The sequence below is a fragment of the Capricornis sumatraensis genome, chromosome 18, assembly GCF_032405125.1.
Source record: "Capricornis sumatraensis isolate serow.1 chromosome 18, serow.2, whole genome shotgun sequence".
NCBI classification, from domain to species: domain Eukaryota; kingdom Metazoa; phylum Chordata; class Mammalia; order Artiodactyla; family Bovidae; genus Capricornis; species Capricornis sumatraensis.
The window spans coordinates 40,274,844-40,294,263 of record NC_091086.1 but is presented as its reverse complement, the minus strand read 5'-3'; the positions used below and the strand labels follow the sequence as shown (position 1 = coordinate 40,294,263).

At 39.5% G+C, this 19,420-nt stretch overlaps 1 protein-coding gene across 1 annotated transcript in view; it reads left to right on the top strand.

Moving 5' to 3' along the window:
- Positions 1 to 19,420, top strand: part of C7 (complement C7) — a 58,808-nt gene that overhangs the window by 17,119 nt on the left and 22,269 nt on the right. The window contains exons 7-12 of the mRNA XM_068990480.1: positions 5,857 to 6,027; positions 7,294 to 7,537; positions 9,662 to 9,772; positions 13,185 to 13,351; positions 14,540 to 14,768; positions 17,381 to 17,552. Coding sequence (XP_068846581.1) covers positions 5,857 to 6,027; positions 7,294 to 7,537; positions 9,662 to 9,772; positions 13,185 to 13,351; positions 14,540 to 14,768; positions 17,381 to 17,552 — 1,094 coding nt within the window. The remainder of the gene's footprint in view (positions 1 to 5,856; positions 6,028 to 7,293; positions 7,538 to 9,661; positions 9,773 to 13,184; positions 13,352 to 14,539; positions 14,769 to 17,380; positions 17,553 to 19,420) is intronic.

Here is a 19,420-nt window from a genome sequence, read left to right as displayed (position 1 = left end):
CTTGGACGGAGCAGACTGCCAGGCTCCAGTCCATAGGGTCGCACAGAGTTGGACATGGCTGAAGCGATTTAGCACACACGCCAGTATGTCAGACTTCACAACCCTTCATTTTTCTGGTATATTTTACTTTCCCTGTGCTGTGCTTAGTTGCTCTTTGTGACCTCATGGACTGTAGCCCATGAGGTTCCTCTGTCCTTGGGGATTCTCCAGGCAAGAATACTGGAGTGGGGTGCCATGCCCTCCTCCAGGGGATCTTTCCGACCCAGGGATCGAACCCAGGTCTCCCACACTGCAGATTCTTTACCATCTGAGCCACCAGGGAAGCCCAAGAATACTGGAGTGGGTAGCCTATCCATTCTCCAGAGGATCTTCCCGACCCAGGAATCGAACTGGGGTCTCCTGCATTGCAGGTATATTCTTTACCAGCTGATCTTCCAGGGAAGCCCATTTTACTCTCCCAATGTATTGTATTAAATGCTTTTTCAACTCTAGATTCTAACATGGTGAAAAACATGTAATTTATCCTTTGGCCTAAAGGGAGAATGTGAGGTAGGTGTATGCACAGAGATTTTTCTCCTCTTATTCCTAGGGTAATGTGTTGATGATTCTTTCATTATTATAAGGGGGAGAAGTGTGTGTGTGTGTGTGTGTGTGTGCACGTGCGCACACGTGTGTGCGTGTATGTGTGTGTGTGTACATACACGTATGGAACAGAGGAAATAATGAGGGAGAGGACTTTTGACATGGTTGGAAGGAAGACATGTTGAAGCCTGCCACTTCTGAAGAAGAAAAATAATTTAATAACAGCATAATCCTGCCATTCATTTTTCACAGCGTGGCTTGGTTTTTGGATTGACATCTGAAATGCCTTTCCAGTCACTGAATTTGAAGGAATGTTTGTCAGAGGTAGAGGGAAATTACAGCCTGTTATTGAGTGAAGGGTAGAGATGTTTGGAGAATCCAGCCCGAGGGAAGTGAGGTGGAAGTAGCAGGCAGTGAGTCAGTCAGGCAAGTGCGAAACCCAGGTGCCAATATGGGGGTGGTCGATGTTCTCCTCAGTTCAGACAGACTGGGGGCCACTGCAGATTCAGCCCTCTTCAGGAAGAACATGACTTTTGGCTTGTTGGAACATAAACATTAGTCAATAAAAAGAAAACAGAATCGGTCAGTCTCTCTTCTACTCTCTGCTTTCGAAATCAGCTTGATAGCTTATCCAGGACAAACCCCGTTTTGTACCACGTAGGCCACTTACTTTGAAGCTATGCTTGTCCTCTGTTTGCTCATGTTTTTCCTACTGCAAGGAAGCCTTTGAAATTCAAGCACATTCCTGCTCCCTGGTCACTTGGGAAGGTGCCACCCTGCTTAGTGCAGCTTGGAAGATGCTGAAAGACAGTCCTGTTTATTCTCAGCATGTAATGAGTGAGCAAAGATCAGGGTGGAGAAAATAACTTTCTGGATCCTCCTGTTTTGGTCTTGGATGTACTTCATAATATTAAAATTTTTACTGAAATATAACTGATTTGCAACGTTGTATTAGTTTTTGGTGTATAGCAAAGTGAATCTTTAAATATATATATATATATGTATATATATTCTTTTCAGATTCTTTTCCATTATAGTTTATTACAAAATATTGAATATAGTTATCTGTGCTATGCAGTTGGACTTTGATGGTTATCTATTTTAATATTTAGTAGCTGACATCTGCTAATTCCCAGTTAATTGACCATCCCTCTCCTTACCCTTTGTAGCTATAAGTTAGTTTTCTATGTCTGTGAGTCCGTTCCTGTCTTGTAAACAAGTTCATTTGTGTCAGTTTTTTAGATTCCACATATAAGTGATATGTGATATTTGTCTTTGATTTACTTCACTTTGTTATTTAGAGATCAGATATGTCTGTCAAATTAATAGCAAAAACATATTCTAAAGGAAATTTTAACTAACGCTTAGTTATCTGATCCTCTGCGTCCTCTGAAGGTATGAGTCTAGTTGTCCAAGATCTCGAAATCTACTTTGTTAACAAAAAAAATAATTTGAATAATGATAAAAATAGCTCACATATATTAAGAGCCCTCTGTATACTAAGCACTGCTTCAAGTGCTTTAAATGTACCTTTATTTTTCTTTATAATAGCCTAAGTAAGTAGGTAGTATCATCTACTATTTTAGGAGATGACAGCTATAGGGTGTGAAGGCCAGAAGTGTGACTTTGGAGTCACTGTAGTGCCTTTTACTTTGGCAGGATTAGAGTGTGTGTGTCTGTGCACTAAGTCACTTCAGTCGTGTCCAATTCTTTGCGACCCCATGGACTGTAGTCTGCTATGGTCCTCTATTCAGGGGCTTCTCCAGGCAAGAATACCGCAGTGGGTTGCCATGCCTTCCTCCAGGGGATCTTCCTGACCCAAGGATCTAACCTGTGTCTCTTATGTCTCCTGTACTGGCAGGCAAGTTCTCTATCACTAGCATCACCTGGGAAGCCCCAGAATATGTGTAAGTGTTAATAGAAACGAGCCAGTAGAGAAAGAAAACTTGAAGCTGTAAGACAGGGAGTAATCGATTTAATTGGTTCTTTGGAGAAGTGGGAACAAATGCGATATAGAGAGAAGTCAGAGAAATTAGCCTTAGATAGGAAGAGGAACACGTGTGCAGAAAGGAAGTGAGGGTGTTCATAAGGTTTTAGATTTGTTAGCCAGAAGTACGAGAAGTCTCTTGTCTGACAGAGGGAATATTTGTAAAGAAAGAGATTAAGGTTATCTTCTAAGAGTGAAAGAAATGGCTGTAAGGGTGAGGGGTTGAGATGGGTGCAGAACTTTTGAAACTGATACTGTAGGGAATGGGAGAAAGAATTGGCTAGAGATTTAGGATTGCTGGCATGTATTGAGGGTTCCCTTGAAATTAGAAATCATGAATGAACTTATCATAACACCAACTGATAGTTGTGTGATTTTTCTGTAGTAGTGCTAAGCTGCTTGGCTGTGAGGATTGAACTAGAGTTGAGTTTTTGCTTGGCAAATACTGTGGCAGGACATACCTAGACAAGGCTCATTGGCAAGAGTCAGGTTCATTGGCATGAGAATGGTTGAAGTCATGAACCATGAAGCTTACCCACAACAGGAAGGAAGTGAAAAAATGAAGGTGCTGATAGGGAAACAGAAGGGAAAGTAACTTGCAGAGCTTCTTTCTATGAAGTTGAATAATAAGGTCTGGCAATAGTAGAATGAGAGTTGAAAGAGTAAAAAAGTCAGAGTGTAGGATGTTTGAATTGTGATTTCAGAGGAAGACTCAGTCTGGGGGAATTCAGGATCTTAGCCAGAATGAAGAGGGTATTAATTGGAGCAAATTTAAGATCACACTACCTTGAGAAAAGATTCCTGTGGCAAAGTGGAGAGTTCACAGGAGTGAGGAGATGATGAATTCATGTTCTGAAGAGGCTTATGTGCATAAATCACGAATCAAGTATTTGAATTGTGCATTTGAAGATAAGAAAAAAATAGACTTTTTTTTTTTTTTTTTGGCTTTGACAGGAAGGTAGATAACTTTTCTTTCTTAAGAAAGGAAAAACTAACTTCTGTGTCTATCCAAGACCAAATATGACTGAGACACTATCTAATGACTCTAGAAATCTCTAATACATTTTTAATACTGTCCTTTTTGAGACTTGCCTGGAGGTCCAGTTGTTAAGACTCTGAGTGCTTCCACTGCAGGGCCTCAGGTTCCATCCCTGGCCAGGGAACTAAGCTCTCACACGCCAATGCCAATGGTGCAGCCAAAAGCAATAATGTCCTCTTTGTAGTCAAGAATAATAGTGTAGTCTTCATTTTGACTTGAGCTGAATTTTTGCACTTGAATTTTAAGCAAGTCAATTGCATAATATATTGAAAATAATGCTGAAAGAAAAGGTATAGCTAAATCCATTTTTTCTTCTCTCCTGGCATGTTTTTAGAAGGCATGCCTAATTTTTAACATGAGTAGTGACAAAAGTATTATAATATTTCCTGGCATTCTGCTGTTGAATTTCTTTCTAGTCTTTTTTATTTTTTTTTTGGACTGGGCATATACTTGCATATTTGTAATTAATAGGATATCTAAATATCACATTTATACTTGCTTTTTCATATAACATGAATAGTTTGTCCTCACAAGTATCATTTACAATGGCTGCATAATATTGTACTTTATTTTTTAGCTTTATTTTAAAAATGTATCATGAAAAGTGAAAGTGAAGTAGCTTAGTTGTATCTGACTCTTTGTGACCCCATGGACTGTAGCCTGCCAGACTCCTCCATCCATGGGATTTTCCAGGCAAGAGTACTGAAGTGGGTTGCTGTTTCCTTCTCCAAAAAACGTATCATATTCATCGTTTAAGTTTTCTTTTTTTTGTTGTTTTTGTTTTTTTTTTAATTTTTAAATTTTTATTTCTTTTAAGTTTTCTATGCATTTTTTATACCTTGATTTTAAATACAGAGGTATATAAACATATAATAAAAGACAAATACTTGTGAAAGGAGAGTTACTGATTTGAATATTCATACAGAACAGACTGAAAGTCATATTGCATGTTTTGTTTTATTCTCCTGGTGACTCACATTTTGAGCAAGTTAGTTGCCTATGATTTAAAAAAGTAAAGTTTTTTTTAATGAAGATTTAGATATATATATATATATTTCTTTTTCTGAAACATCAGATATCTATCAATGCTAGAACTTATAGTAACATACAAGACTGTCTGATGGGTTTGAATGTTTAGACTCTCTTAGATGGGATGTATGCTCACTTCTTCATTACCTTACCTCTCACTGGATGCTTCCAACATTTATATTACTTTACAGCCCTCATTTTGGCACTTAATCTAGGACAAAATAAAGGATAAAGAAATGATAGTCTTCTCCATGAATGCTGGAGCTGTCACTTCTCAGCCACATGTGACTATCCTGTTGTCTGTTTTAAAATTCTTCTGGGATGGCTTTTTCTTCTACCATCTAGCAAAGGAAAGACAATTCCAATCCTAGCATTTATTTAAGTCTAACAGAATTAGAAATTTAAATCCACTATGGATCATATAGAACATTTCAGAAACAAAGCCGCAGAGATCTAACTAGTTCATATCACCTGTTTGCATCTCTGTGTCCCTCTGTTGGATGAAAAGTCAAGAGCCAGCTGCTTTGTAGGTCTCCGTTAGTGTAACTCTGGTAATTTGCTCACTTTTGGGCTAAATGCTGGCATTAAAGGAAAATGCAAGATGTTTGTACACAAACATATTTTGTGAATCCCATGGGATTGCTGTTATTAGTACTATGTCTCCTGCTTGACAAAGAGTAATTCTAATAATGAACTAATTGTTATAATAATGGACTAAGTAATTATTATAATGAACTCTATTCTTTACAGTCATATAGGCCTGGTCTTAGAATCACTGTTGTTTTACGTTAATGAAGAGCTTTGTCTTTTGGAGAAGATCATGTGAAGAAAGTGTCCGTGATAAGGGATCCATGATGAAAGATTCTTGGTTCCATCTAAGGCCTTAATTTGATCATAGCAAAATTTTCATTTTCTTTATGGTACATATTTAAGGTGTGGTGGTTGTAGTTTAGTCACTAAGTCATGTCTGACTTTTACAACCCCAGGAATTGTAGCCTGCCAGGCTCCTCTGTCCATGAAATTTCCTAGGCCAGAGTACTAGAGTGGATTGTCATTTCCTTCTCCAGGGGATCTTCCAAATCCAGGGATCAAACCCAGGTCTCCTGCATTGCAGGAAAATCCTTTAGCCTCTGTGCCACAGGGAAGCCATGACAAGTTATTCTTGGTTACATCTAAGACCTTAATTTGCTCATAGCAAATATTTCCATTTTGTTTATAGGTGAAAATAAATAATGATTTTAATCATGAATTTTACAATAGTACCTGGGCTTATGTAAAAGATACATCAACAGAACATTCATCATCTAGTCAAGGACGTATCCTCTTTTTTCATTCCTCATCTTCTTCATATGGTTACTCTTCAAATACGAATATACTCGTTAAGAAAAAGGTTAGTGTGAAATATTCATTAACTTTTCTATATTTTGCTGGTTTAAATATTTCTAACATTAACAAAAGTGTATTTACCAAAATAATCAGCCATCATTTTTTAATTGGGGCATAGTACCTTCTTCAAAGAGATAATCCAATATACTTCTTTAAAATGTATAGCTTTTGTCTTGTTAATTCTCTTTCATATTGTATTTATTTACATTTTTTATTTTCTCATTATTTGTTCTTATTTAAAAATCTAAAAAATACTTATAACCTTAAAATCTTCTAGTTAAAACTAGCATAAATTTCTAATTCATGATTACTGATGGTACTATAGGTGCTATATACAATTTCAAAAATCCAATAAAGATGTGCTTCTGAAACACTAATACTAGAGTTTTTTAAAGAAGGTGTATTACAATAAAAGATGTTAAAATACCTTATTACTTTGGAGAGACAAACATTTTCATCTGAGGAGTTAAAAGACTTAACTTTAGATATTCTGTTGTGAGATACTAAGACTTTCATCACGGGCAACTTGAACAGTTGAGATGAATCGTACTAATTGATACATACTTAGTGCTGAAGGATTTTTCAGGCTGATTATCATTCATAATATGCACAATTCATCTCATTCTTAAAGTCAGTAACTTGATAACTAAATCACATAAGCAAGGTATAAAGGAATATAGATATTGTTTGTTTTATGACTAAGTGGAAATATGAGTGTAAAAACATTTATCATATCCATATTATATTATTCATATAAGTGAGAATTTAGTGTAAGTTAACTCTGTCTTGGATATCATGAGAAGATGCCTAGGAAGGGATTAAAAGATCTCATTATTTAGTGGCTTACCCTGCAAATACCCCAGTATGAAAAACAAATTAGATGGTCACCCTACTGATAAGTCATTGTCAAGATGTGGACTCTAGGGACATTATATCCCTATTTGTGAGATTATTTAGTAGTTAATGATGCTGATTCCTTTTTGCTAGTTGAGGAGGGCATAACAATTTTGTCTTGGGGTTTTTAAAGTTAGCTATAAAACAAGTTTTGAAGTCATCACTCAGATGTTATTCTTGTTTGAGATTCCAAAAATTCCTTAGACTGCTTCAAGTGGGTGAGCTCAGAAGAGACCTCATTATGCATCAAAAACAAAAATTCATAAAGCCTGCATTAATGTAGGTGACTGTTGATGGAGACATTGGACCAGAAACTATTTCTGTTGCCTTTTAATCTTCAACCTAAAATGCCTTTTACTCTTTCTTCTTCCTATAGAGTTATCAATTGTTGGTTCTTCAGAACACTGTTGAAGTGGCTCAGTTTATCAATAACAATCCGGAATTTTTACAACTGGCTGAGTCATTCTGGAAGGAACTCTCTTACCTTCCCTCTCTGTATGACTACAGCGCCTACCGAAGATTGATTGACCAGTATGGGACACATTATCTTCAGTCTGGGTCCTTAGGAGGAGAATACAAAGTTTTCTTTCATATGGACTCAGAAAAAGTCAAAAAATTTGGTAGAGTATTAAAAACATTGCTATATATAAGCATTGTAAGGATTTTAATGGGGGAATAACCTGTAGTTAACATAAACTTTAGAGCTTTAAAATATAACAAATAGTGGTTAAATTGCAAAGGAATCCAAAATTGTATGAATCCATTATACTCTACACAAAATCTTCCAGGCCTTAAGAAAAAGCTTGCTAAAAAAAAAAAAAAGAAAAGAAAAAGCTTGCTTACTCTTTTGGTTAGTATCCTAAATGAGAATTAAGTCATTATCATTGTTGTTATCTCTAGAGGGTGTTGATTGCATTTTCGATCTCCCCATTTCTCAGATTAAGTAATATTCCTTGAGGAAAACTGATGAGGATTTTACTAATATTGCAGAAATCAAGATGTTTCAATGAAGTATTTTTTTTTATTTGCCTCTGTTCTTTACCACTCACATGCCTTTAAAAACAAATCTGCTCTGAATATCACAAGTTTGCTTACTACCTAAGACTTGTAACAACAGCTTAAATTTATTGATTCCTCCTCAACAGGTGAGTTGTCTGTGTCAGCAAGGATCCTCACTGCTGCTCCATTATGGCTTCTGCCCCACAGACGGGGAAATGGAGACTCAGTGCTGTGAAGAGACTCTTCTCAAGGCATACAGATTGTAGGGAGGTCTAGCGGGCTCCAGCATCAGCTTAGCTCTATCCTTATGTTATGTTGTTGCTGGAATTGCCTGATTCTTGTTAGAAACTGGGCACGCTACTGAGTTCATGCTTGGTTGATTCCACGGTGAGAGGATGTTCCTCACCAGCTACTGCCATGTTGGAGGAGCACGTGAGTCTTAGGATCCATTCCTCCTCTCCAAAGACCTTTTGACCCTGGCTTATTTATGGGCCAAGTCCAGACTTCTTCCCAGTTTTGTCCTGAAGCCCGTGGCCACACTTGCTTCTCTATCCCAATTCACCTCTTCAGTGCCTTATTCTTCAGTCAACACTTTCTTACCACTTTGGAGGAGAGTAAGACTTTTCAGATGAGATTCAGAGGAGGAATATAGCCTTCTCTTGTGGGTAAACCACAATATTTTCTGTTTCCATTGACTATTTTCCCACCTTGAGCTTAATTTTTTTTTTTTTTTATCAATTATGGTTCAATTAGAATGTTAACTTCTCCAACCTCAACAGGTTGGAAATGAATGCACAAGTATAGGTTTTTGTAGCAACAACAGAGGCAATATTTCTTTGGGGAATTAATCCAGAAAGTGGCTTGATCTAAACTCAGTTTCATGATCATTTTTTTTTCTTTAACACTTAAAAGAAATGAAGAGGATTTTTTAAAAAGCCATCTGAGTTGTTAAAAATTATGAGTAAAAATTTTACTTGAGTAGTTTCTGTTCTTCCCAAAAGTTTTAATTGAAATTAATCAAGGCTCCTGGGATATGATACATACAAGTGTTCTTTAAGAAATATTGAGTTTATTATAATATTGTTAGTAAAATTATATTAAAATGTATTTCTACTCTTTATTATTTTCTATCCTTTTTTAAAATTACATTGTCAAAATTCCAATTGATAATGAGCAGAAATTATAACCAACTAAGATGTAACTGGAAAAAAATGTAGAAACCAGAGATGTTAAAGATGGAGAGACTGAGGCACTAGAACTAGGGTTTTGGGAATTAATTATTATAGAACCAGAACCCAGTTTTTGGTGTCTCCAGTAGGTGGGCTGGAGGCCATTGCATATTAACTTTTACCTATTTGCCTTGTGCCTGAGAAGCTGACTGTGGTTGGGTGAAAGATATCAAACTTTGGGGTGTTCAATTTTAGTTCCCTCCACTGTAACCCCACCCTCTGGTCAAAGATATTAGAAGCCAATATCAGCTGAATCATTTGAAAGTGAGACAGACACTTGATGCCTTATCCCTAAATATATGCATGTATCTTATTTTGTTTATAACAAAGATCAAATATTGCTTTTTCTGACCCTTAATCCGTCTAGAGCACTTGAAAATACATACATCGTATCATTTTTGATTATATGGCCACAGTGGTAGGAAACAGCCTCTTCTCCCACTCTCACACCTGGCATCTCAAAGAAGATTTTCAACAAATGTGCAAACTAAGCACGTTTAAAATTTTTCCCTCCAGATTTCCATTCAGAGGACAAGAGGAAATGTGCTTCCTCACATTTCCAGTTTTTGTTTACATCATCAAAACAAAAATGCACAACGATGGAAGAGGCCTTAAAATCGGTTTCAGGTAAATGAGAAGGGGGTCATTTTCATTACAAGTTTACCTCCATCCCCTTATGGTTAATTCGTGGTCTCCCAGGGACTTTGACATTTCAGCAGGCGTTCTATTTTGCGTTTTTCAAATACTTGGCTATCTTACCTGTGATCTCTCTGTCGGATGTCATGGACATCCATCTGCATCCATGCATCCATCCATCATGCAGAACAGAAGGTTCACTGAGTATGTCCTGTGCTCCGTAACTATGTCCTCCGTGTATACCACCACTGTCTCCTGTGAGGATGGTTGGCAAACCAGTCTAGAAAAATGACAGGGAAAGGGGAAGCTCCAGTTTCATTCTGTAACGTGGATGCTCAGTGCAGGCAAAGATTTTGGTGCACGGTGGTGGTGGTGATGGTGGTGGCAGAGTAGGGGAGGTGGTGTGTTAGTCTTCGAGTGATTGAGAAATGAACTGGAAGGGTAAGCTGATTCAGACTGTCTAGACACTGTGTCAGGGAGTTTGGGTTTCATCCTGATGGCGAGGGATGCTGTTAAAAGATTAAATACAGGGAGCGAATAAATGAAAGATGACAAATATAAAGTTGTAGTGAAACAAGAGGGATTGAAAGGGAATCATCCGATAGGATAAAAACCAGAAGAGATGAGTAAAATGGAAGTTAGAGGAGAAGCTGACAGCGAGAAGTGCTAGAGTGAAGTTAAGTAAGAGAACGTCTGAAGATTCTTTATTGGATTTGGTGTTAAGACTTAATTGCCTAACAGGAAGAGATTTTTAGTGTGTAGGGATGGAAATGAGACTGTGCCGTGAAATGTGTAAGGCCATGGAGTGATACTGGGGCTCAAGTTCTCTTGGGATGATGGCAGAAATTGGGATGAAGGAGAAGACTGATGCAGGTACTAAGGTCCTCATCAAGGAAGTGAGGATTCTTTAGCAGATAAATGCAAGGAGGAGGGAGACACTGTTAAGCCAGGCTTTAATTCCTCATTTACTTACTGTATTCATCAACTATTTATGGAACCTATAGTGTCTGGAGGAATTGTTCCAGGCACTGGTGAGGCAGCAGTGAACACGCTAGAGAAAGAGCCTGTCTTCTTAGAGCTGACAGGACAAAGGAGAAGGACAAGTGGTTGAACAACGTGGACATACAATGATCTGGAAATAGAAATGAAAGTGGGAGCTCTGAAAAGGTGTTGACATCAGCTCTCAGCTGGGTTGGTGATTAGAAGTGGCTCATCAGTTTTATTTTGTGTTATTTTTTCTTTCGGGCTTAACAAACAGGTAGCACTTACAATGTGCCCAGCACCATTTTAAGTGATTTACAAGAATTAGCCAATATACTCCCACCTAAGAGCTGGATATTATTCCATATTTCCATTTTACTGACAAGGGCATTGAGCCACAGAGAGGTTACCTAAGACTGCAGTTGGTGTCGAGCTTGAGATTCCAGTGTCTGGCTTCATAGTCTGGACCCTTCGCTGTTGTCCTGGGCTGTTGTCTAGGGGAAGAGGGCCAGTTGAGCAGAGAGCTTTCTGAGGTGTAGAGAGAGAGGCTACAGGCTTAAAAATAAACATGAAAGCTGATTTCTTAGACTCTGTATTTCGTAAACAAGTTTATCAGTTAAGGTGGTAATTCTCACACTTCGGTGTGCATGAGGATTACCTGGTTAGCCTGTTCAGCTGCTCAGTCCACGGCTTTTCTCCCAGCTATTTCCTTCTAGATATCCATCTGATATCAGAAATCTGCAGTCGTTCCAGGTGATTCTGGTAGTTCAGGGACTGAACTTCGCAATACACTGCTTTAAAAGTGGTTCTATTTGCATATTAAAGATGTAACTAACAAGATGAGGACACATTCAGGTATTTTTATTAAAAATATGAGACTTAGTATTTCTTAATATTCTGATTATAAAACTGTAATTTTTAAATTTGTAAAATTGGATGAAATTATAAAATTTGATTAAAAAAAGGAAATGAAAATCAAGCTCTGATCAGCAAGTTAGGAATTTCCAGTCATGATCAGTGTAGAATCAGCTACACATGGAGATGAAAATATTTCTGAAATTATAAGGTACAGATATGAAAAAAAGGGATTTGATTAGTATTTGAGTTTTTAAAAACACTTTTTATGTGTTAATGTATGCCTGCTAATTAAAAGCATTTTGTTTACTATAGTATTCCAGATGCAATGAACTTTCCCTCCCAACATTTTCTTATGAAAAATTTCTAACATACAGAAATGTTGAAAGAACATAGTAATAAACACCCATGTACACATACCTTATATGTAATAATTATTATTTTGATATGTTTGCATATATATCTATGTATAGTATTTATAATGTTGACTGTTTAGCAATACAAAAATATGTATTTAACATATTTATAATATTTGCTGAATCACTTGGAAGTTTCAAACAACATAATGTTTCATCCCTAAGTATGTACATGTATTTTCTAAGGAGAAAGACAGTCTCCTGTATAACAAATATTCTTATTATAGTAAGAACATTAAGAATATGAGTAATAATCTCTCAATAATCATCTATTGTTAGGTAATGATTGTGTCTTTTATTTTCTCTCTTAATAGATATTGTTTTTAGAGTAATTTTAGGTTCACTAAGTGATTGAGCAAAAAGGACAGAGAGTCCCTATATCCCCAACCACAGGCACAGCCTCCTCCACTATCAACATCCAGGCCACAGTGGTCCATTTGTTACAACTGATGAACCCATACTGACACAGAATAATCACTCAGAGTCCATAGTTTACATGAGGGTTCTGTATATTCTGAAGAAGGAAATGGCAACCCACTCCAGCATTCTTGCTTGGAAAATCCCATGGACAGAGGAGCCTGGTGGGCTGCAGTCCATGGGGTCACAAAGAGTCAGACACGACTGAGCAACTTCACTTTCACTTTCTGTATATTCAGTGGGTTCGGACAAACACATAATGACCTGTAAACGTTATAGTGGGCTTCCCTGATGACTCAGTGGTAAACAATCTCCCTGCCAATGCAGGAGATGTAGGTTCCATCCCTGGATCTGGACGATCCCCTGGAGTAGGCGATGGCAACCCACTTCAGTATATTTGCCTGGGAAATCCCATGAACAGAGGAGACTGATGGGCTGCAGTCCATGGGATTGAAAAAGAGTCAGACACAACTTAGCAACTCAACAACAATCCGCTATAGTTTCATATACAGCAATTTCACTGCTCTAGAAGCCCTTTAAGGATCTTAAAAATCCACTAAAAATCCCTCCTACTTGGCAACCACAGGTATTTTTACTGTCTCCTTAGTTTTTCCTTTCCCAGAATGTCGTACAATTAAATGGATTGTGTTAAAATACTTGATAGACTTTCAGTTTCATTTTCTCATTCTCATTTCATTTGTACATCTGAACTTATTTGATTTTTCCTTGAGTAGAAAATGAGGGCAATTTGTTGCGAGGGGTCCCATCGGTCAGAGGAGGACGTCCTGGCTTCTCGGCTGGCCTTAGTTACCTGGAGCTGAACAATCCTGCTGGAAACAAACGTCGATATTCTCAGTGGGCAGGATCTGTAACTGATCTTCCTGAAGTCATAAAACAAAAGGTATGTGATTTTCAGTGCTATATGGTGGCCTGGATGGGAGGGGAGTTTGGAGGAGAATGGAAACATGTTTATGTATGGCTGAGACCCTTTGCTGTGCATCTGAAACTGTTACAACATTGTTAATCAGCTGTACTCCAATAAAAACTTAAAAAAAAAAAAAAAAAAGGAAGAAAGCACCAGAAAGCAGTCATGTTTATTTGCACTGGGAGAGTGAGATTAAATCAAGGTGGTTAAACAGAGAAGGCTGTAATTAGCATTTTCTGTATCCCAATTATGGTTTGTATAGTGAAATGAATGCATACATAATAGGAAACAGAAGGTTCATTATCTTGTATGTCCATATTTCAGTTGTAAAGGTTAAATGTCTTGCAAATCCCGAGAGAAATTAATGCTAAAATTTGCATTTCTAGCATTTGATCTAAATTTGGTTATGCTTTCCTGGTCCCTGATTCAGAGGAGTTATAGATTCTTTCAATAGGAAGGTACTTAGGCTTGTCTAGTATTACGTTTGGCAGATCATCTTTCTTCCTATACCCAAGGTTTATTGGTTCCTGGAGTCATGCAGGTTAGTTCTAAAAAGATAGAATCAATCTGGCTGGCAGAATTTTAGGATGTTTTATTGGTACAGTCAGTTCTTGTATAACACAACATATGTGTTCCTAAAATTCAGAGTGAGGCAAAACTGCAATAAAGACCACAGGGCTTATGGGGAAAATGGTGTTAGGAACACAACACACAAAAACTTGATCTGTGACACTCATAAAAAAAAAAGACAGGCACCAATAAAAACAGCTTCAGATTTATACATGTTAACTTGTTAAGAAATGCATAGTCTGCAACAAATGTGGTGCATCACCTTGAAGAGAACCTGAATCCTGCAAGGGTGGAAATGTGTGGTCTTCAAAATAATCTTTTAATAACTAGAAAATGAAGGTCCTATTGGTTTTAAAAAAAATTTATGCATTCACACAAGATGCAAAAAATATTCCTTCCTTATCTGGTTCTAGTTTTCCCTAGGTTTGTTATAAAGAAGTGGGCTGCTTTCTTTTTTTATTTGAAAAAGAAATAGTTGAAATGAAGATGAGTGGCTTTTGATTTTATTTTAATGGGGTTGAGCCAAAATGCTGAAAGGAAAATCTTCTTATTAAAACTCTGATTACTGACCATGTGATGTCTTTATCTGTGTAGCTTACACCTTTGTATGAACTGGTCAAGGAAGTTCCCTGTGCCTCTGTGAAAAAGCTATACCTGAAACGGGCCATCGAGGAGTATCTGGATGAATTTGACCCCTGCCATTGCCGGCCTTGTCAAAATGGTGGCATGGCCACTGTTCAGGGAAGCCAGTGCCAGTGCTACTGCAAACCAAACACGTTTGGTGTGGCGTGTGAGCAAGGAGTCCTCCTAGGGGATCAAGCAGGTCAGTGTGCTGCATTTATGGAGGCCACTTTCCCTCTGGCCTCTGAGATTGTGCTTCTTCATGTATGGATATAGGGGGAAGTCCTATCAGGCTTTGAATCTGACTCTCCCTCTCTATGCCACCCCCAGATTGTAGCTAAGGGTCAGGGCCCTTTGCTGTCTCACTGATTTCCCCATCTGAACTAACAGAAAGTGTTAGTTGGTTCAGTTGTGTCCGATTCTTTGTGATCCCGTGGACTGTAGCCTGCTGGGCTCCTCTGTCCATGGGATTCTCCAGGCAAGAATACTGGAGTGGCTTGCCAATTCCCTTCTCCAGGGGGTCTTCCTGACCCAGGGAACGAACCCTCGTCTTCTGCATTGCAGGCAGATTCTTTACCGTCTGAGCCACCAGGGAAGGTTCTGAACTAACAGACCTGCCTTCAATCCTCCACTCTCCATTAGAACAGACTTATTGCCCGAAACTTGCATCCTTCCATGGTCATCTCAGTAAAGTTTTGTCTTAACTTAGGTCTACAGAGCTTTCGTCTGCACTGACTAACCTTTCTGGTGGCAAGCCTTTGGAAACACCACTGTTTTTATTTTCCATTATGTCCCACCAATTAATCATTCATTCACAAATATTTGTTGAACAACAGCTGTGTACTCAACAGAGCATTTGGTGCTTTAAGTGTTTAGCACATGAAGTTGACTTTATGAGTAGACAAAGTATGAGACGATTTGTGTATATTTGTTTTTATATTTATTTATGTGGCTCTTTCATCTCGAAACTCATTTCTTAAGGTCAGAACTGTTTGCTTCCTTTATTCCTGGAGCCTGACATAGGGCTTGATTCATGAAGTCACTTAATAAATAAATGTTTGATAAATGAATGAACAGATGACTAAACCATGGTTGCTTATAGACAAACATCAAGAAAGCATCTTTGTCTCCTAATATCTTCCCAAGTGACCAGGCCTGATAAATTAAAATACCACCTCTGTGATTAATTCCTTTGAAGGGTTGCTTTACAGCTATTTGCTAAACTGGAAGCTCCCCCTGCTGGTGAGGAATGGAGTAGCAATCATAAAACATCAAGCTCTTATTACCTACTATTAATACTGATGGCTCAGATGGTAAAGAATCTGCCTGGAATGCGGAAGACTGGGCTCGATCCCTGGGTTGGGAAGGATGAGGGCATGGCAACCCCTGGATGAGGGCATGGCAACCCATTCCAGTATTCTTGCCTGGAGAATCCCCATAGACTGAGGAGACTGGCGGGCTACAGTCCATGGGGTTGCAAAGAGTCAGATATGACTGAGTGACTAAGCACACGCATGCACACAACTCAATTTCTAATTGTGGAGGAAAGAGTAAGGAAGACTGGGGAAAATTATTATACAAATTATTTTAGTTTCGGTGTCCACAATACTGAGGAGTGAGGGTTAGGGGAGAGACGGGAAGAGGGATGTAGCTCACACAGTAGAAATAGCTGCTGCTGCTGCTGCTAAATCACTTCAGTCATGTCCAACTCTGTGTGACCCCATAGATGGCAGCCCACCACGCTCCCCCGTCCCTGGGACTCTCCAGGCAAGAACACTGGAGTGGGTTGCCATTTCATTCTCCAATGCACGGAAGTGAAAAGTGAAAGTGAAGTTGCTCAGTCATGTCCGACTCTTAGCGACCCCAAGGACTGAAGCCTGCCAGGCTCCTCCGTCCATGGGATTCTCCAGGCAAAAGAGTGCTGGAGTGGGGTGCCATTGCCTTCTCCAACAGAAATAGCTAAGAAGCAGTAAACACCCTCTTCTATTAGCAGAAAATAATGCTTTGAGGGAGTGGTTCCTGAGATTAGTTTCTAACTTGGAAAGCAAAGTTCTTAGTATGTGCTTCATATTCTCTCTTACCTCCCCCAAGGAACATGATGGGGAAAATACTAAAAACTGTGAGACAGGAACCAGCCCTGAGGTGGAAGGTGGCCAGGGTGAGTGAGGAGGTACCTGCAGGTTAAGTAGGATGCTGACAGGAGGTAGACACATTTCTCCTACTTGCATATTTCCTCATGTTATACAGCTCCAACCCTAGGGTGGGCAACCTGGATACCCAATAGATTATGTTCTTCTGAGGCCCAATCACTGTTTTAACAATAGGACCTTATGTGCCTTTATTGAGAGACTGTGAGGTGATAAAAAAAAGAGCCTGGATTCAGCTGTAAGACCGAGTTACTGTTGGGATGTGGCACCCGGCTGACAGTACAGCACTGGACAGAGCGTTTAACCGTTTGGTTTTGGATTCCATGCCTATCAAATGAAAATGTTCACAGACCTCTTGGCCACCTCCATTCATTCTTGTGAGAAGTAAATGAATGAAAACATGCATGTGGAAGTGCTTTGAAAATGTAAAATAATACACAAGTTTAAGATATTGTTGCAAGAAATGTGTTAATGCAGTCTTAATATGGACAATCCTAGTCAGTGTGCAGGGACAGTCTGGCCATGGTGGAAGACCTCAGTGAACAGAGTGAAGGGAGTACACCCCGGATTGTCCCCTTCCTCAATAACCACTTAGCAGAAGGCTTAGTATTAAGCTCAGGAATCTTTCTCTCCAAGTGCTCTCCAAAAAATCTTTGTTTATTTGCAGGAGGGGTGGATGGAGGGTGGAACTGCTGGTCCTCTTGGGGTCCCTGTGTTCAAGGGAAGAAAACAAGAAGCCGAGAATGCAATAACCCCTCTCCCAGGGCGGGTGGGCAATCCTGCATTGGAGAAACCTCAGAAACCAGGCAATGTGAAGACGACGAGCTGGAGCATTTGCGGTAATGGAGTCCAGACCTCCTGGCAATTACATAAAACTCAATGCCCTCTGCAGAAGCATGGAATACATGATGGCTGCTATTGAAACATTTAAACCCTACATGATGATTTTATCAGGGAGTGCTTGGTTTTTAACACTGGGGTCAGCTGAATGGGAGAGGCATGTGGGAAGTAAGTATCACTGAGAGTGCCTTGATACCTAGATGCCATTCCTCTATTCTTTGGTCTAGATGTGCTCAAGTCACTCAGTTGTGTCTGACTCTTTGCAACCTTATGGATTATAGCCCTCTGTCCATGGGGATTCTCCAGGCAAGAACACTGGCATGTGTGGCCATGTCCTCCTCCAGGGGATCTTCCCGACCCAGGGATTGAACCTGCACCTCTTACATCTCCTGCATTGGCAGGCAGGTTCTTTACCACTAGTGCCACCTGGGAAATCAGCTGGCAAACATATGAAATCTGGAAGGAGGAGAAAGCTGTATTCAGGGCACAGATTTCTGGGAAGATGAGGGTCTCTGAGGGAGCCTTGGCCCTAGCGGGTGTATTTCCTCATCCACAGACATAAAGCTGGATGGACAGGAGCCTCCTAAGGAAGCTTTGAGAGAATTCTCACTCTTGGTGCTCAGAGAGAAAATATCCTCTTCCTCCTTAGTACAAAAAGGAAAACTATGCTTACTGCTTCACATTTCTGAGTTTCGTCAGTTGTGACAAGAATATAAGGAACTTAGCTCAGAAGGAGGTGACATTCAGAGGCTATTTGTAAGGCTTCCCTTCAGATTTCATGTTCCTGGAGTGGAGTTAATATTGGTGAAAGAGTGACCTCAGAGGCACCACTGATAATCATTGCCTGATGATGGATGTCACTGTTACCATGATTATGATGCTGAAAACTCGGCCTCTCTGTGCCAGTGCCGAATTAAATCTTGCAGACAGTGTTTTCGACTCAGCAGCAGAAGCAGCAGAAAAGGATAGCTTTATTACTGTGCCAGGCAAAGGAGGACATAGCAGGCTCCTGCCTCAAGAAACTATGTGTCCCAAGCCCAGAGGATCTGCTGAGGGGGGTTTGTAACAAACGTCCAAGGGTGGGGTCTCTGACAAGATCAGGGTGTGTACTTGGCTTGCACTCTCTTCATCTCCTCTCAGGTGATGATGGGTCCCCTTAGTCTTGCCTCAGCTCTTTTCTCGGTTGCTTCTCCCCTGATTAGCAACTATTTAAATTTGCCTTTAGGGAAGGTCATGGAGGCTGGAGTCTTGCCTATAAGAATCAGGGGACAAAAATAGGCCTCCCTGCCTGGGAGCCCCCACAGGGACCTGTTTGAATTAAATTATTTTGAGCTCCACTAGAGATTGCCTTGTGAGAGGTAGAAAGAGCGTAAGTTCAAGGAGCTTACAGAGGCTGAGGTGGGTGCATGGCATCAATGGGCATGAGTTTGAGCAAACCTCTGGAGAGGGTGAAGGACAGGGAGGCCTGGCGTGCTGCAGTCCATGGGGTTGCAGAGAGTCTGACATGACTGAGTGTTTGAACAACAACTGACTAGATGAGAATCTAGTCCTGGTATGTTTTCCTCTATAACCTTGGACAAGTTACTCAGACTTTCTGAGGCTTTTCCCACATATCTCAGGGGGTTACTCTGCATGTGAATTGAGCTGAGGCACATTTGTAGAGCATCTGGCATGGTGCTTAGCACATAGTGAGCACTCAGCCAAAAGTGGTTATTTTGTGTTATCTCTTTTCCACAATCACGAACTTGAATTACCTTATTTTCAATAGAGAATTAATTCTGTGTTTAAAGTATTTAAGAGACAGACAGTAGGAGAAAAGGTAGTGTTACATGGATGTCCTCTAGAAGTCATATAAGGATGTGTGTTG